The 20,486-nt window shown below is 52.7% G+C and overlaps 13 protein-coding genes across 13 annotated transcripts; 6 read left to right on the forward strand and 7 right to left on the reverse strand.

Moving 5' to 3' along the window:
- Positions 1-183: 183 nt before the first annotated feature.
- ASPVEDRAFT_33563 (uncharacterized protein) lies at positions 184-648 on the forward strand (the record flags this gene model as incomplete). The annotated part of the gene is made up of 2 exons (XM_040810752.1): positions 184-264; positions 313-648. 2 exons carry the CDS (start codon positions 184-186, stop codon positions 646-648), a joined length of 417 nt encoding a protein of 138 aa, XP_040673099.1.
- ASPVEDRAFT_46683 (putative salicylate hydroxylase) lies at positions 449-2,326 on the reverse strand. Its single transcript, XM_040813616.1, has 6 exons — positions 1,583-2,326; positions 1,472-1,536; positions 1,342-1,420; positions 1,187-1,296; positions 771-1,138; positions 449-689 (listed from the first exon to the last, which is right to left on the reverse strand). Exons 1-5 carry the CDS (start codon positions 2,089-2,091, stop codon positions 792-794), a joined length of 1,110 nt encoding a protein of 369 aa, XP_040673100.1. The 5' UTR covers positions 2,092-2,326; the 3' UTR covers positions 449-689; positions 771-791.
- Positions 2,327-2,839: 513 nt separating this feature from the next.
- ASPVEDRAFT_56749 (DUF427 domain-containing protein) lies at positions 2,840-3,293 on the forward strand (the record flags this gene model as incomplete). The annotated part of the gene is made up of 4 exons (XM_040815247.1): positions 2,840-2,920; positions 2,964-3,069; positions 3,116-3,196; positions 3,262-3,293. The coding sequence occupies 4 exons, from the start codon at positions 2,840-2,842 to the stop codon at positions 3,291-3,293; spliced, it is 300 nt and encodes a 99-aa protein (XP_040673101.1).
- A 52-nt stretch (positions 3,294-3,345) lies between these two features.
- Positions 3,346-4,167, reverse strand: ASPVEDRAFT_88594 (SDR family NAD(P)-dependent oxidoreductase; the record flags this gene model as incomplete). Its single annotated transcript, XM_040818364.1, has 1 exon — positions 3,346-4,167. One exon carries the CDS (start codon positions 4,165-4,167, stop codon positions 3,346-3,348), a length of 822 nt encoding a protein of 273 aa, XP_040673102.1.
- Positions 4,168-4,652: 485 nt separating this feature from the next.
- On the reverse strand, positions 4,653-7,055 carry ASPVEDRAFT_177888 (Zn(II)2Cys6 transcription factor). The gene is made up of 7 exons (XM_040808799.1): positions 6,902-7,055; positions 6,727-6,836; positions 5,883-6,674; positions 5,731-5,817; positions 5,139-5,678; positions 4,935-5,087; positions 4,653-4,884 (listed from the first exon to the last, which is right to left on the reverse strand). Exons 1-7 carry the CDS (start codon positions 6,989-6,991, stop codon positions 4,689-4,691), a joined length of 1,968 nt encoding a protein of 655 aa, XP_040673103.1. The 5' UTR covers positions 6,992-7,055; the 3' UTR covers positions 4,653-4,688.
- A 155-nt stretch (positions 7,056-7,210) lies between these two features.
- ASPVEDRAFT_177891 (uncharacterized protein) lies at positions 7,211-9,396 on the reverse strand. The gene is made up of 2 exons (XM_040808800.1): positions 8,643-9,396; positions 7,211-8,595 (listed from the first exon to the last, which is right to left on the reverse strand). Exons 1-2 carry the CDS (start codon positions 9,256-9,258, stop codon positions 7,370-7,372), a joined length of 1,842 nt encoding a protein of 613 aa, XP_040673104.1. The 5' UTR covers positions 9,259-9,396; the 3' UTR covers positions 7,211-7,369.
- Positions 9,397-9,864: 468 nt separating this feature from the next.
- On the forward strand, positions 9,865-11,663 carry ASPVEDRAFT_88597 (uncharacterized protein; the record flags this gene model as incomplete). Its single annotated transcript, XM_040818365.1, has 8 exons — positions 9,865-9,971; positions 10,041-10,123; positions 10,173-10,457; positions 10,513-10,612; positions 10,658-10,746; positions 10,793-10,910; positions 10,965-11,263; positions 11,317-11,663. The coding sequence occupies 8 exons, from the start codon at positions 9,865-9,867 to the stop codon at positions 11,661-11,663; spliced, it is 1,428 nt and encodes a 475-aa protein (XP_040673105.1).
- Positions 11,664-11,790: 127 nt separating this feature from the next.
- ASPVEDRAFT_56754 (uncharacterized protein) lies at positions 11,791-12,483 on the reverse strand (the record flags this gene model as incomplete). Its single annotated transcript, XM_040815248.1, has 1 exon — positions 11,791-12,483. One exon carries the CDS (start codon positions 12,481-12,483, stop codon positions 11,791-11,793), a length of 693 nt encoding a protein of 230 aa, XP_040673106.1.
- Positions 12,484-13,042: 559 nt separating this feature from the next.
- ASPVEDRAFT_142335 (uncharacterized protein) lies at positions 13,043-14,053 on the forward strand (the record flags this gene model as incomplete). The annotated part of the gene is made up of 2 exons (XM_040807828.1): positions 13,043-13,858; positions 13,907-14,053. 2 exons carry the CDS (start codon positions 13,043-13,045, stop codon positions 14,051-14,053), a joined length of 963 nt encoding a protein of 320 aa, XP_040673107.1.
- Positions 14,054-14,946: 893 nt separating this feature from the next.
- Positions 14,947-15,956, reverse strand: ASPVEDRAFT_142371 (aromatic alcohol reductase; the record flags this gene model as incomplete). Its single annotated transcript, XM_040807831.1, has 3 exons — positions 14,947-15,411; positions 15,460-15,873; positions 15,921-15,956. The coding sequence occupies 3 exons, from the start codon at positions 15,954-15,956 to the stop codon at positions 14,947-14,949; spliced, it is 915 nt and encodes a 304-aa protein (XP_040673108.1).
- Positions 15,957-16,245: 289 nt separating this feature from the next.
- ASPVEDRAFT_65760 (transcription factor domain-containing protein) lies at positions 16,246-17,933 on the forward strand (the record flags this gene model as incomplete). The annotated part of the gene is made up of 3 exons (XM_040815836.1): positions 16,246-16,826; positions 16,868-16,883; positions 17,067-17,933. The coding sequence occupies 3 exons, from the start codon at positions 16,246-16,248 to the stop codon at positions 17,931-17,933; spliced, it is 1,464 nt and encodes a 487-aa protein (XP_040673109.1).
- A 427-nt stretch (positions 17,934-18,360) lies between these two features.
- On the forward strand, positions 18,361-19,014 carry ASPVEDRAFT_202097 (glutathione S-transferase family protein; the record flags this gene model as incomplete). The annotated part of the gene is made up of 1 exon (XM_040809362.1): positions 18,361-19,014. One exon carries the CDS (start codon positions 18,361-18,363, stop codon positions 19,012-19,014), a length of 654 nt encoding a protein of 217 aa, XP_040673110.1.
- An 82-nt stretch (positions 19,015-19,096) lies between these two features.
- On the reverse strand, positions 19,097-20,305 carry ASPVEDRAFT_142091 (NAD(P)-dependent alcohol dehydrogenase; the record flags this gene model as incomplete). Its single annotated transcript, XM_040807799.1, has 2 exons — positions 19,097-20,043; positions 20,095-20,305. 2 exons carry the CDS (start codon positions 20,303-20,305, stop codon positions 19,097-19,099), a joined length of 1,158 nt encoding a protein of 385 aa, XP_040673111.1.
- Positions 20,306-20,486: the final 181 nt, after the last annotated feature.

Here is a 20,486-nt window from a genome sequence, read left to right on the forward strand (position 1 = left end):
TTAAATATGGAATGCTTTATATCTATTTCAGATATAACGTTCTCTTTATATCACATCCTTTATAGCTTCATTCAAGCCGTCCTTGACTTGGCAACCGGATTCTTTGTTGCCATTCTGTATATCTGTCATTCACCCCTTCATTAAAACTCATTTCAATTTATTTGGCACAATCTATCTCTCACAATGGTTACACGAAGCTGGTCTTCCACGATGTTGTGGATTGTTTTCCTTCTAGGAGCCGTGGCTTCTCCTACCTCAGATCCCGTAAGTACATACTAGAATTTCTGGATGAGATCTGATAGCAATCTACAGTATGAACCACTCTCCATAACCGTATGGGAGAGCACCGGATGTACAGGCACTAACGTTATAACAACCTTTGACCCCTTGAGACAACCTTACGGCCAGGACACACAAACGCCCCTGGTAGGTCGGAGCATGAAACTATCGCGTCCATTGTCCAAGCACGAGCAGCTGGATATTTCATCTACTGATAGCATGGGCTACTGGGAATCTCACCCCGAGTACCGGGTGACTTCGTGTTATATCTTCCTGCGCAGTTACTTCGCGTCTGATAAGATGACCGAGTGTGTTGATACTCTAGGGTTCATGTGCCTGCGACTCTGGCACAATGATGGTCTTGAATAGTTATGTTCAAAGGTGAACTTTTAATTAAGCATAGTCCAGTTCTGAAAAACGATTGGTTAGATGTGGTGTGTTTGACGTTGTTGATACAGATTGGAGTGCAAGTATAAGAGCGTAAACCATACTTATACTGCAAAAATCCATGCTTATAACGAAGCACCATTGGACTTGTCTTTCAAATAAGACTGCAACTGTCGCTTGCTATCCTCAATCACATCGTAGCCAAAATTATGCTCCCAGAACTCCGGCTGGTTTGTTGGCACACTAACACCGTCGGGCATATACTGCTGCGCGCGTTCACGTACCCTGAATGCCTGATCCTGTCCAGCGAGTGACAGAATTTGCATTGCCGAGACTCTCTTAATGCGTATTTTCTCGAATAGTTCAAGCCTCCTGCGTATTTCATCTCTGGGCGGATTGGTCTGGAGATCTGCGAATACCTCGCCTAGTGCCGCCGCATCCTCGATTGCTTGAGCTCCCCCTTGGCCTTGATCTGACTGGGTCAGTATATTATATTGCTAGCTTTATGCCTTGGACATACGGGGAAGCATAGGATGCGCTGCATCGCCGATGAGCAGCAAGCGGCCCTTGCTTAATGTGGGAATAGGATCGCGGTACAACAGTGGCCACCGCGTGATGGTCGTTGCTTTTCTGCGCTTGTTTAGCCATGTCTAGAGGCAAATATGAGTAGGTTACCTGATAATCTTTATAACATCAGGATGAAAGTCGCCAAAGTAGGAGAGCACGTCCTCCAGGCTGGCAGAGCGATGCCAATCTGGTCATTGTTAGTTTAGCAACTAAAAAAAAAAAAAACAGAAACGTTTACCTTCGCGTTCATGGTCTCCTGTCTCTCTGTCTTCGTGCACAGCGACGAAGTTTTGGATAGTGTTACTGTTAATCGTCAGAATTCGCCAAAAATAATATGCGGATGACCTACTCAGCACAAGGATACCAAACCAGGCGCCTCATGTGTCCCTCGACGGTGAATAACTTCATCAGACCGTCCTCAATCTTGGTAGCACCGTCTTCAAGCAGGGGGGCTATTTCAGGATCTGATCGCAGCTCTTCAACAGTTAACAAGAACCGAAAGACAGCCCAGCCTGTAGCCATGACAGGAGTCTCCTGGCCGGTAACATGACGGAGAGCAGAGGAATGTACACCGTCTGCAGCCACAATTAGATCGGCATGATGAATCAAGCCATTCGCGAGGGTAATAGACCCGTTCTCGCTATCGTAGTCAACAACCTCTGCTCGGAGGATAATATCCACAGGCTTCCCCAGTCCTTTAGGATCAGTCGCCACGCGTCGCAGCTCCGAATGCAGGTCGACTCGATGCGCCAGAAGCCACGGACCACCGTACAATTCAGTAAAGTCGGGATAATGCACTCCGGCTAGAGTGTCGAGTGAGGTGCCTGAGATGAACATATGCCGGCGTGCCTCTACCATGCGCGCTCTCTCCACATCGAAATCCCACTGCGCAAGGACCAGGGATGCATTAGGGCAGACATTTATGGCTGCTCCAACCTCGCGGAGCAAACTCGAGCGTTCGAATATCTGTCAAGCGTTATCCCCAGCAGTGTCTGAGTTATGAAATAGCCGCGCACCTTGACGTCGTGGCCCTTGCGGCGGAGACCAATTCCGGCAGCAAGACCAGCGATTCCAGCTCCCACGATGATAACCTTCATATTTAGGCGAGTAAGATCCTATAAGTTGCGGTTGCGTGTCTACGTGAGAACGTGGTGGATGGTTGAATATGGGCTCGGAGCATCCAGACGCAGTCTGTCGTCGTGATGATAAGAGCCGGTCAGACCGTGGACCCTGTCTCGATCTCCTTGCTGCAGTATCCCTGCCCTTGCGTCGGGCTCCGAAGACCACCGTCATCATTCTCTGCTCTCGACTTACGGGGGATGCTCCTGTCATAATATCAATACGATCCTTACTGCCTGACCTGTCATCCAAAGATCAGTCCATTGTCTGCATCCGGGGATCGATACCGGCATCGTCTGAGATAAAGTAAGATGTATTTATAGAAGTACATCAACTCTCAATAATTGTCAGCTTATGACGCCTTCTGGTTAGAATTAGTAATCGTCTCCCCGCATCTGCTCGTATATAACCCCGCGGGGTCCAGTGGGATATTCTGATCAGTATATCTGAGTCTATACAAATTACGGTAAAGAAGTAATCCAACAAGATGCCTCATGCTGTAGCAAAAGTGGGCGGTCATGTCATCGCAGAGACGGACTCGTGGGAGTTTGTAGAGGGCAATATCTACGTATGTCCATCACTCTCGACTAGGCTCTGCTGATTTGATACAGTTCCCAGAGTCTTCCATCAAGAATAAGGATGTCCTCGAATCCTCTGATCTATCTACCTTTTGCCCATGGAAAGGCTACGCTTCGTACTGGAGCATAGTTGTCGACGGTAGGCAGCACAGCCATATAATGAAGACCCAGCTAATGTATATCAGGAAAAACAAACCAGAATGCTGTTTGGTATTATAAAGAGCCATATGAAGCCGCTATTAATATCAAGGACCATGTTGCCTTTGGTGAGTTGCAGCTGTCAATGTTCTCTTGCACAATATTCTCCTGCACACGCTAACATAACACGTAGATAAAAAGCAGGTGGACATCACAGAGGAATAAGTAATGGTATCGATAATTAGTCTATGCAGAAATAAAATCATCGCTCATAGCATCACAACACCGACACAGCACTGCTGGTAAACCCCCCATCGATGACCAGGTTGTGCCCCGTAATATACTTGGCCGCATCACTGGCCAGGAATGCAGTCGCATTGGCAACGTCGATGGCATCGCCCATCCTGCCCATCGGAATGGGCTGCTGCATGATCCTGTTGTAAGCCTCCTCTTGCCCGCTCGTCTTCAGGCTCTCGACCAGCGGCGTGTACATGAGCCCCGGAGCGATCGAGTTCAACCGCACGCCCTTGGGCGCATACATGACCGCAGTGACCTTTGTAAAATGAATCACTGCAGCCTTTGCAGACGAATACGCAACCTGCGGCTTTCCAATATACCGCATGCCCGCGATAGACGCGTTGTTAATGACAACCCCAGACCCCTGCTTCTCCATAATCGGCAGCACAACATGGCAGGCCAGATAGACACTCGTAAGATTAATCTGCAGCTGCTTCTCCCACAGCTCCTCGGGCATCGTCGCCGGATCGCCCGTCGCAGTGGCCCCGACGTTGTTAATCAGGATATCGATTCGCCCATACTGCGCCACGACAGCGTCGGCGACCTTCTGCACGTCGCTGGATGAGGTGACGTCCGCCTGCATGACATCGCAGACCCCGCCCTCCTCTCGAATTCGACTCGCTGTATACTCCGCCGCCGGGAGGGAGAGGTCGCAGCCGACAACCTTTGCGCCGCTGTAGGCGAGGAGTCGCGCCATGGCAGCACCGTTGCCCCATGTGTCTGAGCCGGGGATGCGAGCCTGGCCAACGCCCATGACGAGGGCGACCTTGTCTTTGAGGTCGGGGTATGTAGCGAAGGACATGATGCGATATCGATTAAAAAAACAAACAATGCAGTGCTGGGGAAATGCGACCAGCCAGGGTCTTAAGTCTGGCAAGCTGGCAGCTCGACGAACTCGTGGCACTGGCCGCGCGACGCGGCCTTGCAATTTTTGATCAAAGCGCAGGTCGGAAAACTCCCGATATAGACGTTATGCAAGAATTCCAAGGACTGCCAATCGATGCATGGACTGCCGCGTGGTGTGGACGTCCGGACGTGCTGGAGGGAGCTCCGGGTGGACGCCATGTCCGGAGTCCCTCCGAGCTGGTGGAGCTACAGATACTCTGGCTGGAGTCTGGGTCGTCTCGGCAGATAGTCGATGCTAGAAGCCGATATACGGTGTATACTGTATACTGTATACGGTGTATCTACACGGTGTACATTTGCCTATCAAAACGTCGTGGAACGGGCCTGAGACCCCCACTGTACGGCGTAGACTACTGCAGGACGGGCATAAAACAATGTGGTGGGCCGTCAGTTCATAAGCTATTAAGGTATCTCGGTCTAGGCGATCAAATCCTGGCATAAAATCGTCGCAATCTCTGCATCCTTCGCCAGCGTGGGACCGGAGTACGCAGTCTCCTGCAAGAATCCAAGCGCAAAGTTACACCACGATCGATATCGCGAGGGCACAACCTGTGGTACTCTGGGGTCGCCGCAGTGCCGGAAGCACCATACCAGTATGATGTGGCCGAAGAGTCTACAGCTGGTGAGCAACACTATGCACGCTGGGGCAGGGCAAGAACATACTGTGAGGATATTTGAAACTTCAAAGGCATACAGCTGGGCATCACTGCGATCACTCTTATTATGGGCTCCCATTGGAAAATCTGGTCAAACACTTCTGCACATTTGCGTAGCTCTGCGTCTGTCGCGTCCTCTGGCCGGCTGATGACTTTGTGACTGTGACGGTTGAGTAAAGGGAAGTGTAGTGTGATAAGAGGCTTTTCTTACAGTAAGGGTCTCCCAAAGTGGAACTTGGCTATGATATACCGGAAGCGAAGCCAGGAGACGACAAGAATCTCACTTGGCGAGTCAGGTAATGGCGCCAGATGGTCGTCGTCGAACTGTAGACCCGTGGGTAGCTGGTTCCGCCATCTCTCAAGCTGTTGATACAGTTCTTCCTCTACTGATTGTGATGAATATTCACCTGTAACGTCAGAACCAACACAGAGACAGAGACAGATAGAGAGAGAGAGCGTACTGGTAAAAAATATACTAGACTTGGTCCTCGTCAAGAGGATCCGATGGGCGACCTGCGCCAGGAAATGATAATGGAAGAATGAATCGTCCTCTTCAGCATCCGACTCCATCGGCAGGAATGCAGGCTGCTTGATCTTGACAAACGTAGGCAACGGTACTCGCTGCGAGAGCTCGTCGAGCTGGCCTCCAGGGAGCTTCAGCTCCTGCGCCAGAATAGCATCGAACATGACGGCATTCCAGAACAAACGCGACCACATGTCGACAACCCACTCGTCGCAGGGGGTGGGAACACTACAATCGTCAGCTCTACTTCCTCAATCCCGTAGACTGGTCGAGTTCTTACTTCTCCCAGAACATGCGACAGCAGGTGCTGGCTCGGTTGGCCATTGTCCACCAGTCGACAGGCCGTACCAGTTGTGCGTAGAACATACTATAAAGAGTTAGTGATGCCGTAGACTCGCTGCAAGTACTCGCCGGAAGGGCAATAGAGAATACCTTGACAACAGATAGTACTGGCAGCTCTGCATGTCATTGTCATTGATCAGCCACCCGATACGCTTTCTCGACTCGTTAAAGAACGCGAGCCCAGGGATGCCCGCTTCAGCGCCAGGCCCCATGTACTCGTAGTCCATATCACTCCCTGATAACTTGCGGTGGCCCTGGGTCCGATACTCGTGGAACTCCCCCAGAGCCCGCTTGGACCAGCAGCCCAGGGCCATGACAGCCAGCACAACACAGCTCTCGATATCGTATCCAAACTCGCCCTTGATGGCAGCCGAGAGCGTATGGCGCAGGAAGAATGTGCGGTCCATCATCGGGTATGTGAGGTGGAATGTAGAAAAGTACGATTCACACAGCTCCTTCACCATCGACACGCTCAGGTTGCCCAGCAAGTCCGTCTCGCTTCTGCTCCCTGGCCGCAGTCCCATTGACAGCCGGGGCCTCCTCATCTCAAGCGTTGTCGAGTAGTCTACGCCGTGCTCGTTGACAATCGCCTTGATCGCGTCCGGCAGCATCGGGAGGATCGGCTTCCATAGGATGACCTGGTGCGCACTCCAGGGGACGACGGCGGACGCGGGGAAGCTGGGCGCACTCTCGACGACATCATGCGATGGGGGAGAAACGTATGTAGGTGGTGGAGGGTTGTCTGCTGTCCAGGGCGTGCCAGGGAGTGGCATGTTGCCAGCATGGGGGGAGTAACCAGTAGCGGTCTTTGCGGAGATATTATCCAGTTTACATTCCAGACGTCCCAGCATCCGGAGCAGGGCATTCGAGGAGATCTCGCTGCTAACCTCGTCAGATTGACCTTACCAAGAAAAAAGAATAAGAAAGGACATACCGAGTTTGCTTGCGATAGCTGTAGACGCACTCAACCCCGAGCCCCCGACACAGCCCGCAGGGGAACTGCTCGTCGCAGCGAGTCTTCTTCACGCGACATCGCTCACAGGCCTGATGATGACTTGCATGTTAGCCAGTCCATAGCGGCGATACAGATCACACAGGCCACAGCATACCTGTCTGGCGACGTCGTGGCGCCGCTTCTTCCCCTCCGGCGGCTCGTTGCGGTGGTCCGGACCCAGTTCCTCGCTGGGGTGACTAGTCATGGTGGGCTGAGATGGAAGCAAAGTGGATTGAAGCAGAAACGCGAATCAAAGAAGCAGCGCCGAGCGTGGCAGAGGCCCAGGGGGAGGAGCTGGTCCCGAAGTCCGGAGCTCGAAAGTACGGCCAGACTGCCGCCACAATCCCAGTCCGGGCCTGGACTCCCGGAGCGCCCGGCGAAGGCTGTTCTCCAGCGAGGCTCCACTGGCTGCGCTCGTGAAGACGATATTGGGCCAATAATCCGGTCTGCTGCGTGGCTGCTGGGGCATTCCGGAGACTAGCAGGGCTCCGGATCCACGGGTCCACCCAAACATCGTCAGTTATTTTCAGTGGTATACAGGAATGTTCTGACTGTCTCGATACTCTCATTCTATGTTCTCATTCTATCTATATCCAAGTTCGGCGGCCTTTATCTGCAGCCCCAGAATGCGCGAGTAATACCGCGACACGGCCAGATTCCCTCCCATAAACCACAGTCCCCGGTGTCCCGATGGCCTCCAGATGCCTCTCATCTCGCTGTTCTCGTCAAACCCCCAGACGTCGCCCACTGAGTCGGCCGTCTCGTCGCCAAAGAGACGTCTTGTCTGCGTGCGCATGTTCTGGTAGCCGGTCGCAAGAATGACTTCGTCGGCCTGGAGCTCAGTCCCATCGGCGAATCTAAGACCATGGGCGAGGACTTGACTGATTTCTACTCCCTGCTTGACCTTGATATGCCCGTCGATAATGAGCTGGCTGGCTCCGACGTCGATGTAGTATCCTCCTCCGCGCTGGAAGTACTTGAGCAACAGCCCTGCGCCGTTGGGTCCATTGTCTACTCTGAACCCTGCTTTCTCGAGTCCTGTAATCTTTTCTCGATCATAGTCGTTCTGGATAGCAGTAACACCGATCTGCTGCGTCTTGAGCAGCTCGGCTGGCATGGCCCAGAACCACAAATCTGCATCCTCAGTAGGGGGGCCCTGCTCATCATACAGGCCCTTGAGGCCAATGTCAGTGATGGCTTCGGACGATATAACACACGTCGTGCTCCGCTGGACCATGGTGACATCGTATCCCTTCTCGTAGAAGTCCTGGGCAATATCATGGCCAGAGTTGCATGACCCGATCACAACAGCCTTCTTCCCCTTGTTTGCATGCAAGGCACCCTTAAAGTCAGAGCTATGACAGATGCGATCGCCTTTGAAGCTGTCAAGACCAGCCAGGGGTGGAATATACTTCTCTCCAGAATGTCCCGTAGCCTGGATGATATGCCGGGGGTGCACAGTTCTCGTGGAGACAGTATTGTCCGCATTGCGACGCTCCAGAACGACACTCCATTGCGTCCCATCCCAGCTTGGGGCTTTAAGTGTCGTGCGAGTCCAGACATTCAGCTCCAGCAGCTTGGCGTAAGCTTCAAAGAACTCGGCCAGCTTGTCCTTGGGGGTAAAGACCGGCCAGTGCGGCGGGAAGCTGATGTAGGGCATATGGTCGAACCACACCGGATCGTGCAGGACAAGCTGATGGTATCGCTGGCGCCAGTTATCGCCAATCCGGTCATTCTGGTCAATGACAAGAGTGTCGACATCGAGCATCTTCAGCCTGGCAGCGGCCGTCAAGCCTCCTTGCCCGGCGCCTGGAGATGTCAGACCATATCACCATTGAATCATAAGACAGAAATACCAATAACCAGCACAGCAGGCTCCTTTTCGTCGAATTCCGCATCAGCTACGCGTCTCTCCTGCCAGTTCTTGCGGTCAGGACGACCGCCGTGCTCAACCCCCTTGCTGCGACGCCCATTGAGAGGCTCCTCGTGCCCCTTGAGCTCCAGCAACGAGGTGAAGAATGTGAGGATCTTCCAGTCCCCGTCCTCCTGGGCAAGGCGCACAACTCCACGGCCCCTGCCAAATTCCAGGTCGATTGTAGTGAAGAACTGGATGCCGTGGGAGTTTCCCAGTCCATCGAGGGAACAAGCAACCGGGCGTCGAAAGTCTGAGGATCGATCGATTTCCAGCTGCAACGGGCGACTGCAATTGGCATCGAGGAAGCTGGCAATGCTGTCTCGCCCTTTTGCGGTGTGAAGATCCCAAGCCAGGCACAGGTGGTCTCTCCAGTAACCGTCTGTAAAGAACAGCGCTGCGACGGATTTGAAGTCTCGCTTTGCTAGGGCGTCATTGACTCGATTGACGACGTCTTGGGCCAGTGAATCTGCGTCTGAAGGCGATAGGCCCGACGGCGCAGTCGCTGGGAATTTCCCAACAGGTACATTGACGGGGCCATTGGCTTGGGAGACAGTCATGATGATCTATACTGACAGTTCTATACTTGGAATTCTATACTCGACAGGGATACTGTTAGCACCACGACAAGCCTTTTATAGCGGAATCAAATCCCGCCATGGCTTCAGATCTTATCCTCCAGGAAAACATTGCTCCCCCGCATTCCCCGCAAGATTCGCAGCTTCTCCGTTGATATCGAGTGCAAATCTGGTCGGAGCATCCGGAGGGCTCCGGGGGTCTCCATCCGCAGTGGATTCAGCGGTTGGACGTGGACGACTCACGCCCGGCGATCAGCAACCCCCACGAGTCATGACTCTGATCGAGCTCTGCTGGGCACCTTGATTGGATCCTGATCCCCACTGTCGAGACCGTCGTTTCCCCCAAAGCCGTACGTTTGGTCGCTGGGACGCATCTTGCCGCGTTGAGGCAGTCCGGGGTACGAGCGTCGAGGCCCTGACCATGCGAGGAGTTGAACCGACAGCACCAGCAAATTCCTGGATTCCGATTCCCCCTTTAAAAGACGCGTTCTGTCGTGCAGCGACAATCCCTTTATTTGATGCTTCTCCCAGCCACTAGAGCTCGTGTCGCGTTGAGTTGAGTTTTTCTAGAATTTCTACGCCACAGCCATGGCCGCAAGCGACAACCTCGAGGCCGATCTGGAAACAAAGCACCGGTCGGAACAGAACGATGTTGTACAGGAACTGAGCATGGAGGATGTAGATGCCGAGAAGAGGTATTCCAGTCCCTGGTCTGCTGTTGTTTTGTTGTCGTGGACTCCCTGGCTGACCGTACCCCTATCCAGGCTCGTCCGTCGCATCGACCAGCGCATGCTTCTGCCCACGGCCATCATCTATCTTCTGTGTTATCTCGATAGATCCAACGTTGGTACGCGATGTCCACTCTCAGCTACTCGATCACCGATTAACCCTTGCAGGAAATGCCAAAATCATGAACGAGGACACGGGCGACGCCCTCATGCAGACCAACAACATCACCGACCGTGAATACACAATCGGCATGATGGTCTTCCTGGTTGCGTATTCCGTCTTCGAAGCCCCCAGTAATATCGCTCTCAAGCTGGTCCAGCCGCATCGATGGCTCGGCTTTCTTGTCGTCGCGTTCGGCGCCTTCTGCACCGGCATTGGCTTTACGCATACATTCAACGAGCTGGCGGTGCTGCGCTTCTTCCTTGGGGCTGCTGAGGCTGGCGTGTTTCCTGGTATGGCCTTTATAGCTTATTGAAAAAATTGAAATCGAGGTACTGACTGGCGAAGGAATGATCTTCTACTTCACGTTCTGGTATAAACCCAGCGAGCGTGCGATCCGGATTGCCTTCTTCATGTGCAGCGCCACGCTGTCCGGTGCATTCGGCGGGTAAGTCGTTATATTCCTGTCGATGGGATGAATCTAATTTCTCAGTGCAATTTCATACGGTGTTGGGCATTTGAATGGTCGTCAAGGCCTGGAAGGCTGGCGATGGCTGTTCATCATCGAGGGTGTACCCAGCAGTAAGAGTTCTCCTTCCTCGAGATATTGACAATACTAACCTTTTAGTCGCCGTCGGACTGCTCGTTTTCGTCTTCATGCCCAGTTATCCTGAGAAGGCTGGGTGGTTGTCGCCCGAAGAGAAAGAGCTGCAGGCGCGTCGTCTGGGCCCATATCGTTCTTCAGGGTAAGATTCCATCATTCATATTTGCATATTCGATAAATAGCTGACACCAACCAGGGAGGACAAGATCAACTGGCCTGATGCCAAAGATACGCTCACCTCGGTGCGCCTCTACCTGCACTACCTAACATACTTGACCATCGGCACTGGGGTTGCCTCGATGGCCTATTTTGCCCCAACCATCGTCAGCGGACTGGGCTACGAGGACCTTGATGCGCAGCTGTTCACTGTGCCACCGTATGCTGTTGCATATCCCATTACTTTGTTGGCTGCCTGGCTCTCCGATCACTACAAGGACCGGGGCATCATTGCCACTATCGCCTGTACCAGCGCATGCATCTCATTCATTATCCAGGGTAAGGCATTGATTGTCCGCTACATTTGGGAATCCCCTGCTAAATTCATCTAGCTGCCCTTCCTGAGGACGCCTTCAAGGCCCGGTACGCGTTCCTGATCATCGCCACGACCAGCGTATTTGCAGGCCTTCCATCGCTGAACGCCTGGGTCGGCGACAACGTCCGCACGACGACCGCAAACTCCCTCACCATCGCCTTGAACATTGCATTCTCGGGGCCCGGTCAGATCATCGGTGTTTGGATCTACAGGACGCAGGACGCACCCGCGTACCGTCTAGGGCATGGAGTCAATGCCGGCATGAGTGCCATTGCTGCAGGGCTGGCGCTCTCGTTGGCGTTATACTACCGTCGACTGAATAAGAAGATCGAGGGCACTGGTGAGATAGCGTGGGTTACTTAGAGGTTGTCTTATAACTGCTTCTTTCTCTTATATTGTCGTTGTCTACTTGTTTTGCATCAGCCAGGATCGTCGATATCTTTTACACCGTATCAGGCATTAGAATTTCTAGCAATAATAATACCCAGGTCTAAATATCATACTCAACCTCCTGAACAGTCGGCACTCTGTCCACCTTCATCTCAAAGAACGCCGCCACCAGCTTGACAGACTCCCAGATGGCCTGCACCTTCTCACTACTAACCCCCAACCTCCTAGTCCCGCGAATATGCCAATGCGTCTCCAGCTTCAGATTCTGAATCATAATCCCAGGGAGAACAACCAACTGCGTATCCAAATCATCAAGGACCTGCCGATCCGACAGATAAAACCCATACGTGATCTCCGTGCTAATCCACGTAAAGTCCTTGTGCGCATCAAACAGACCCAGCGTGTCGCTCGCATTCCGCGCATAGATCTTATCATACCACCCCATTGCGCGCTCATGGTTCGCGCTGTCGGCCTGCCAGTTCTCGCGCGTGGTCGCATAGTCCCTATCCTCGGGCTTCTCGACCTGGGCGATGGCCAGGATGGACTCGATAGGCTTTGGCACGCCGACGATGGAAATGGACTTTACGAGGGCCTCGCGCAGCCGGCGGATAAGGGCCTTGCGGGCGTCGGATGTGGCATACTCGGGCTTGTTGATGAGGTAGTTGTACAGCTGGTGGGCCTCGTATGGCTGCGTGCTGGCGGTTAGCGTTGTAATGGCGAGAATGTACCAGCGGTTGGAGTCGAAGCCGGCAGCCTCGAACTTTTGCTCGAGACTCTGGAAGAGGGCGTCCATCTTGTGGCTTGGGTTGGGGTCCTAGCGCTCAGTCTGGGTTGGAGGCTGGAGGATTGTTAGAGCCCGAGCACTCGGCCTTTTGTGCGAGGACTTTATAGACTGAGTCAGTTGGAGAAGAGAGAGCTGCATGTCGTGTATATCACCCCAGTAATACTTGGGAATGCTTGGCCAGCAGGATCTACAGACTGGCGGAGGTGTTGATATTGTCCGGGATCATAATATCGAGTCAGGCAGTACGACCTGTCAGTGCGGGCAACTTTCCGGCCCAAGATACCAAAGAAGCAATACCACGCGCCAGAGCCTGTTTGACGTGTGGTTGAGCAAAGAATATGCAGGAATCAAGCGGGGCTCCGGAGCCGGACTTGCCTCCGGATCCAGAGTATACTGAGACGAGGTATACCCACCACGTCGATCTGAGCGTGCACAACGTCCCGGGGTTTCTCCGAGGTATGCAGTTGACACTTGAAACCGAAATATCATTCAAGCTGCATCGTATATCCTGTTGCGGACCGCAAGTGTCTACCACCGACCACCGACACGCACCAAGACAGCAAACATCATGGGTTCTTGTCAACAGCCTGATGCCCTTCCCCAGCTGGCATCAAAGACCGTCATCGTCACCGGAGGCGCAGGCGGCATCGGCGCAGCCACTGCCAAAGTCTTCAACGCCAACGGCGCCAATGTAGTCATCGCCGACATTCCCAGCTCGCAGGAGTCTGCACAGAAGCTGATAGCGGGTTTCCCGTATCCCGAGAAGGCCGTTTTCACGCCCGTTGACATCCTCAACTGGGGACAGATGCTGGATCTGTTCCGCGGGACGGTAGACCGGTTCGGGTCCATCGACACGGTCGTCGCAAACGCAGGCATCATGGAGAAGACAGAGACTCTGGATATCGACACCACAGACGACCAGGGGAATCTTCTCGAGTCCACTGGCGCATTCAACGTTATCGACGTGAATGTGAAGGGGACATTAAACAGTATGTTTACACGGTTCTTACAACAAGTAAAACTAACACCAGTCCCAGCACTACGACTCGCTATGCATTACATGAAATCATCTACCAACAACGCTGCTGGGCGCAAATCAATCGTCCTCGTCGCTTCGACGTCCGGCTACTTTGGTGGCACCGGCGTGTCCGCATACGTTTCCTCAAAGCACGCCATTATCGGTCTGCTACGAGGCTCGCATGTCGCAGCACAAAAACACGGAATCACAGTCACGGGCATCGCACCCTTTTTCACATACACAAATATCACAGCCAAGGCGGGAACGCGGTGGCAGGCGGATGGGCTGAAGCCGAACACAACGGACGACGTCGGCCTGGCCATTGCACAGAGCTCAGTCGAGGGCGCGAGCGGCAGCTGTACTCTGGTATGTTGTCTCCTATTCCTCCAAGGTACCAAAACTAACAGTTTGAAGGTCGCAGGTCCGCACCGCAAGGAAATGGAGGGCAGTCGGAGCGAGGTCATGCCCCAGTGGTTGGGCCAGGGTATCTTTGATTTCTTCCAGAATGCGTTCAAGATCATTTCCAGCAGTGGAGGGTATAACCTTCCTAGGAATAACTGAGGGATACGCAATAGTCCAGTTGTTAGAATCAAATACCCCAATCTGCCGCACTCAATACAGCTGAAACAGCACCGTTGTAGTTTGTTCTCCAAATCGATCCTACGTTTTCCGTGCCTAGTATGAGAACCAAGGCAGTGCCAGCCACCAGGCAGTCGACGCAGTGGATGAGGACAAGACGACTCGCACTTGGGTTCTGATCCAGCACCATTCGGCCAGCCAAATGTAAGTCGCAAAGGAATATCTCCGTTCCAATGTGTGTGTCTTATCCATTCCAGCTGTTTCCTTTAGCGCGTATCCGGTGCATCGAGACGTGGATGGAATTACTCGGGAAGGGAACGGTGGATTCGAGGACCGCGGTAAAAGTTTGCCAATTGTTTCGCGTCGCTCGATATGAGTAGTACGAGGGTCGTTGTAAGGGAGAGTAGCAGGCAGGTAGGTGTCACTGAAACGAACGGGGTTAGCAAGCATCAGCTAGTGGCCATGGCAGTGGTCATGTCGATGGTCTCGACACAGACGCCATATCCGTATAGTAGCAGGAATTGGCAGCTCAGAGCTAAGCAATTCAGCAGCCTCGTGCTTGAAGCTGGACAAGTTGGAAGAATCACAACAAAACGGCTGCACGTGACTATGGAGCGGCACGGCGCATACTTTTTCCGTCTGGCCAGAATTTGCGCCTCAGGCACCATTTAGTGCATCTTCCATGGAGAGTGAGCTGCTCTAATACAAGGATAATAATACATGGAGGGACATGTTAGGCGGTAGAAAGCTGATAATTTGATATCTTGCTAATACAGGTACAAAATTAATGTTATTTCTGAAATTTGGAATCTGCATATTCAAGTCGAAAATATATATATATACTGTCCGACTATCAATGTCCAGGTGACCAAAGTTTAAGCAGAATTCAGCTTGGCAACAACTCTCTGGATGGTCTCTTCGACGCTTTCCTCCTTCAATCCTAGCAGTGAATTTGCGAGGACCTTATCAGTTGCATAGTTAGAGCCCAACCCAGGGATCTCGCCGTAAGTGGTGGCGCGGACCAGGGTAAGAGCACCGCTGAAATCACCCGCCTGGAGCTTCTTGGTGGCTTCGCTGACTTCAGAATTGGTGGTCGTCTTCTGGACAGTCCATAAAGCTCCGGTTGCCTTCTCCAAGGCAGTGAGGATCTTCTTTTGGGTCGTCTCGACCGAGGAGATGTAGAGGTACTGGTTGGCTGTAGCCTGAGGACGCTTCAAGACCGCAACAACAGCATCGGCCAGCTGCTTTTCATTGGTGGCAGTGAACTTTTTGTCACCAGTATCCCAAATTGTGGCCGAGCGAGAGGCAATATCATAGCCAAGGAAACCATTGTTAATGCCCTAATAGCATCAGTATATAGCAGTACCTAAGCTGCTGAGGAACCATACCCAGTCGAACAGGGGAGCAGTGGCCACTCCAGTCCAAGTAAAGGAATCAGATTGCTTGGATTTCAGGTACTCGATGACCTCTTTCTTCTGACCGAAGAGAGGAAGCAGGCCAAGGACAGCGTCGTTCAGGCTGTCTGCCGAGAACTCAGAGGGCAGGAACCTGGAAACGCCGGCATCAATGGCGGCGTCGATGAGCTTCTTCTGGTCCGCAAACCCAGCCGCGCCCACTGCAGAGATCACAGCGTCCTGTCCAATAAAGGCTTGCAGCAGGTCGTCCCTGGAAAAGTCGGACTTGCGGACGGCGATGCCGGCAGGGAAGGTCGTGTCACTGGAGGAGCGAGTCAGGACGGTGACATTGAAGACCTTGGATTCCACAAGGCCAGCAAGAATGATCTTGCCAATGCTGCCGCTGGCCTGCTGCAGTTAGCAGGGGTGTATAGACTGCCAGGTAGGTCACCTACTCCGACGATGGCGATGTTCTTCAATGGGGAGGACATTGTGTTAGTGAAGTTGTGATGGTAGAAGATTTGTAGAGCGATACTTTTGAATTGCACTGAAATCCATCTTGTAGACCCCTTATATACTTTTCAACTGCTTAACGGTAGTTGACAATTGTAATAATTCTGCTTGGAAATCTTATGCTCCGTCCTCCGCCCCAGCCAATCATTACTCTCCATTTCCTCCATTTCTCATCTTTTTCTCCGTCCTCCGTCCTCCGTCCTCCGCTCTCTCATGAATCATCAGAGAACTTGAAATGCTGTCTCGATTGTGAATGTTTTGCTGAGAATGCCTCGACGAGAGATCGCCCCCGGGCGATCATGTCTAGAGTGTCGCCGCCGCAAGATCAAATGCGATCGTTCCCATCCCTGCTCGTACTGCGTGAAGGTCAGCATCCACTGCCAATACCCTCCACCACAACCCTCTCACGGCCATGTCGATAGTCGCGTCGCATCTATCAAACCAAAACCTCCAGGAGTTGGGAAAACGTCGCCCGATGTTGGAGTGACCTCGTCACAAGCAGGGAATGGAGGCGACCCTGCTCGAGGCACCGAGCGCAGCCAAGTACCTCCATTGCAGGGGTCATTCCAGAGCCTAATGGCTGGCTCATCGCGTCATTCTGCTGGAAACCGCTCGTCAAGCCTTCTCAGACCACAAGCGGCTATTGATCTCAAGGCTGTTCGTCCCTCGCTGGCATCGGCCATGCTCCTTTGGCAACAGTACCTACGTGTCGTGGATCCCCTCCTCAAGATATTCCATACTCCGTCCGTACAGCAGCTGGTTGTTAGGGCAAATTGCAGTAGAGAAACTCTAGAAACTTCCGGAGAATGTCTGCTGTTTGTGATATACTATGCAGCTGTCGCAGCAATGTCTCCGCTAGCCTGTAAATCTGAGCTGGACGGCGAAAGAGACATCTTGCTGAAGAGGTAAAGCCCTCGGGTACAGCATCTTTCCTGTTGCTAATGTACATAGGTATCGGACCGGAGTCGAGTATCTTCTTTCTCAATTGGACCTTTTGAATTCCACTAACATGACTGTGCTGCAGGCATTCACCCTCTACCTTGTAAGTCCCATGACTCACATATTGTTGGCTTTTGCTAATCGTTTAGATAACTGGGAGATGCGACCAGGATGGCCCCGACATCTATGCTCTGGTTGGGCTTGCTACTGGGATGGCTCTCAAGATGGGGCTCAACCAAGACGGAGAAGCCCTCGGACAGCCGCCCTTCGAGGTGGAAATGCGCCGGCGACTCTGGTGGCAGCTCTTCATCCTGGACATCCGGGCTGCGGAGGACCGCCAGTCGGAGCCTTGTATTCTGGAGTCGTCGTTCAATACGCGGTTGCCATCAAATATAGGCGATGCCGATCTCCATCCTCAGATGAGCAGACACCCTGTTAGTGGGAAGAACCGAACAGAGATGCTATATAGTCTTGTGCGCTTTGAAGGCAGTTACTTTGCCCGACAGATAGTCTTTTCAGATGGGTTTGACCAAGCTAATGCGTATATATTGTTGTCGACGAAGCAAAAGCGCCACGCGATTGATCTCTTCCAGGAGCGTATTGAGACCCAGTATCTTTCACACTGCGATGACAGTATCCCAATGGACAAGGTCACCATATGGTCCATCCGGCTCGTCCTCGACAAGCTCAGACTAGTGGCAATCGACCAGACGGCGGCAGCGGATGCCCGACAAGGGTGCATAAAACTCTTGCAGGATGCCCAAGAATTGCGAAGCTATGACGGAGGGAAGCAGTGGCTTTGGCTTTTTCAGACATACATCGAATGGGACGCATTGGCGTGTCTACTACGGAGCCTACGTACTGATAAAATCAGACAACACGATGAAGGCTGGCACACAGCCCATGATGTGTATGTCTACTGGAAGAACCATGAGTCTGTCCGACGGGACCGACGATGGGATCAGATAGAAAGGTTGTCGCAGGAAGTGTTTGCTACACGGAGCGAAACTCCGTAGGCAGCTACCGGCTTCAGCATATATTCAGGAATGGGTAAAGCCTGGATTTATCTGGGTACCTCACGCCCGTTGAATCCATGATATTTGACGTTCTTTCCCTACCAAGGCAGGATCAGGTCGCGGTTTCCTACTTCAGGTTGACAAACGCCAGCTCCACAGGGAAAGAGCAGCCAGCAGCCAGGCATAACAGGAAGGCGCGACGACAGTTCACATTGCCCGTAAGCCAGTGGCAGGCTGAATTGCCCGAGCATGTGAATGTTGGCTGGTCAGCATCTGGCCGACGGGATCGGTTATGCGGGATGAAGAGGAACCATTCGCACCAAATCCATACCTGGATTATTAAGAGACCCGTGGGGTGCCTCATATAAGAGTGCTGAAGTGTATCTGTCAATTCTTGATCTACCAAAATCGCAACCAAGCACCCACCATGACTGATGTCAAATTCTTCTTCTTCCCCGGTGCCTGCTCCCTAGCACCACATATCCTCCTGCACGAAGCTGGCATCGACTTCACACCATTGAAGGTAGAGAGAAATGGAACTGAAGTGGTATTCCCGCAAGAGTACCGCGATGTGAATCCTAAGATGCGGGTGCCAGTTATCGTTGTCGGCGATGAAGTCATCACCGAGCTTCCTGCCGTCTGCGCCATCATATCCCAGCTCTCGAAAGAGAAGAAGTTTATGGGACGAACACCACTTGACACCGTCCGAGTATACGAGTGGCTCAACTACCTCTCGGGAACCGTCCATGCGAGTGCATTCGGGCACCTGTTTCGCCCATGGAGATGGACGACGTCGGACGATCTTGAAATCCACAACGTAATCAAGGAGAAGGCTAGAGAGAACATCACTGTGTCCTTTGAATACATAGAGAGCCGGTTGAGAGATGGGATAGTGTATGCAGTAGGACATGACCTTACTGCAGTCGATGCATTTTTGTATGCCATGTACCGGTGGGCCAAGTCGAGTGGTCTTGTCTTGACGCCTTATCCAAAGTATGCACGACTCGTGGAGAACATTGAGAAGAGGGAGACGATGAAAGTTACGTTGGAGAAAGAGGGATTGGACAATATTTCCCTGTAAGGTCCAAAGTATTGCAACTAGGCGTGGATATATAGACTGCCTTGGAGGCGAGGTGTTGATCCATAGTCATAGATTAACTAAATCACCATAAAATAACTGGCTTCACTGTCTCTCCCGACTGCATATCACGGATTGCTGTCTCAAAGTCCTCGGCCTGATAGTACTTCACAATTCTTTGCAAGGGCAGTCTGCCGTCCTTCACCCAGGATATCAACTTGGGCACATACTCCTGGGGCACGACATCTCCCTCCACGACGCCCATAAACTGTCTTCCAGAGACCATGAACTCGTGGATGGGTATTGACAGAGCAGCCGTTTCAGGCGCTGTCCCAACCTGTAGAATCTTCCCCTTGAACCCCGTCATCTTGACACCTTCCGCGATTAAAGGTGGCACACCAGTTGTATCCAGCGTGATATTCGTCCCTAAACCACCAGTAAGACCAACGACAGCAGCAGTAACATCCTGAAGGGCCATCGATGGATCAACTCGGACCACATGCGTGGCCCCCAGTTCCTTTGCCAGTTCCAGCCTCGACTCATGCCGGTCAATTCCGATAATCTGTTTACACCCAGCAATCTTCGCACCCATAACTGCACTCAAGCCCACGCCCCCAAGGCCGATGACTGCTACTCGGTCGCCAGGACCTGCAGCTGCAGCATTGATGATTGCACCGCTGCCTGTCTGGATACCGCACCCCAGCGGCGACATCAACGCCAGATCTTCTCGCTTATCCACGAGCCCAGAAACATTGACTATCGACTCCTCCTGAACAATGGACAAGCTCGCAAAGCTGGACTGTCCGAAGAACTTCCCGTAGATATCAGGCTTAGACGCAGATTGCGACGACGCCTCGAAGACGTAATCCTCCGGCGCAGCCTCAAAATTAATCGCATTAAACTCGGCACAATGCGCGGGATGTCTCCTCTCGCAGGGCTCACAAGCCTTGCACGACGAGAACGACATGAGAACTGCGTCTCCGATACCTGCTACATTCGTGCCCGGCCCAACAGCTCGGACATATCCAGCGCCTGCATAATCTCAGCAACACCCTTAAAGCAAAGCAAAAAACAGATACAAACCTTCATGACCCATAACTCGAGGATAGTGCATGCCAAAGCCCGATTCCGCGCCTGCAAAATGGAGATCGGTCTGGCAGATCCCCGACGCGACCATTTCAACGAGGAGTTCCTTCTCTCGCAGCGGGCGCAGCGAGACATTCTCCAGCTTCCATCCTCCGGCCTTGAGCGGGCCGTAGGAGACGAGGGCGCGGGGAGACTTTTCATCTGCCATGGTGTAGTTTGTCGACCAAGATACTTAGGCGGCGAGCTTGATATTAAACTTGAGGTATCGGTAGTGGGTGGGACTATCTGCCGAGAAGCTTTGGCGGAGGTCGGTGGGGGTGGGATGAGGGGTGGGATAGCTTCATAATCGGAGAGAACTGTATTTTAACTGGACTACGAGGGGAAACATG

This window comes from Aspergillus versicolor (genome assembly GCF_001890125.1).
Source record: "Aspergillus versicolor CBS 583.65 unplaced genomic scaffold ASPVEscaffold_13, whole genome shotgun sequence".
NCBI classification, from domain to species: domain Eukaryota; kingdom Fungi; phylum Ascomycota; class Eurotiomycetes; order Eurotiales; family Aspergillaceae; genus Aspergillus; species Aspergillus versicolor.

What these genes read in the sequence shown, in the direction of transcription:
- ASPVEDRAFT_46683 (XM_040813616.1), bottom strand. Translation starts at nt 2,091, where the DNA reads ATGGTAGAGGCACGCCGGCATATGTTCATCTCAGGCACCTCACTCGAC. An exon ending in GATGTTATAAAGATTATCAG is followed by an intron (nt 1,297 to 1,341) that starts GTAACCTACTCA and finishes AAACAAGCGCAG; the next exon opens with AAAAGCAACGACCATCACGC. An exon ending in AGCGCATCCTATGCTTCCCC is followed by an intron (nt 1,139 to 1,186) that starts GTATGTCCAAGG and finishes TGACCCAGTCAG; the next exon opens with ATCAAGGCCAAGGGGGAGCT.
- ASPVEDRAFT_177888 (XM_040808799.1), bottom strand. Translation starts at nt 6,991, where the DNA reads ATGACTAGTCACCCCAGCGAGGAACTGGGTCCGGACCACCGCAACGAG. An exon ending in GCCACGACGTCGCCAGACAG is followed by an intron (nt 6,837 to 6,901) that starts GTATGCTGTGGC and finishes AGTCATCATCAG; the next exon opens with GCCTGTGAGCGATGTCGCGT. An exon ending in AGCTATCGCAAGCAAACTCG is followed by an intron (nt 6,675 to 6,726) that starts GTATGTCCTTTC and finishes TGACGAGGTTAG; the next exon opens with CAGCGAGATCTCCTCGAATG.
- ASPVEDRAFT_177891 (XM_040808800.1), bottom strand. Translation starts at nt 9,258, where the DNA reads ATGACTGTCTCCCAAGCCAATGGCCCCGTCAATGTACCTGTTGGGAAA. An exon ending in GCCTGCTGTGCTGGTTATTG is followed by an intron (nt 8,596 to 8,642) that starts GTATTTCTGTCT and finishes TGACATCTCCAG; the next exon opens with GCGCCGGGCAAGGAGGCTTG.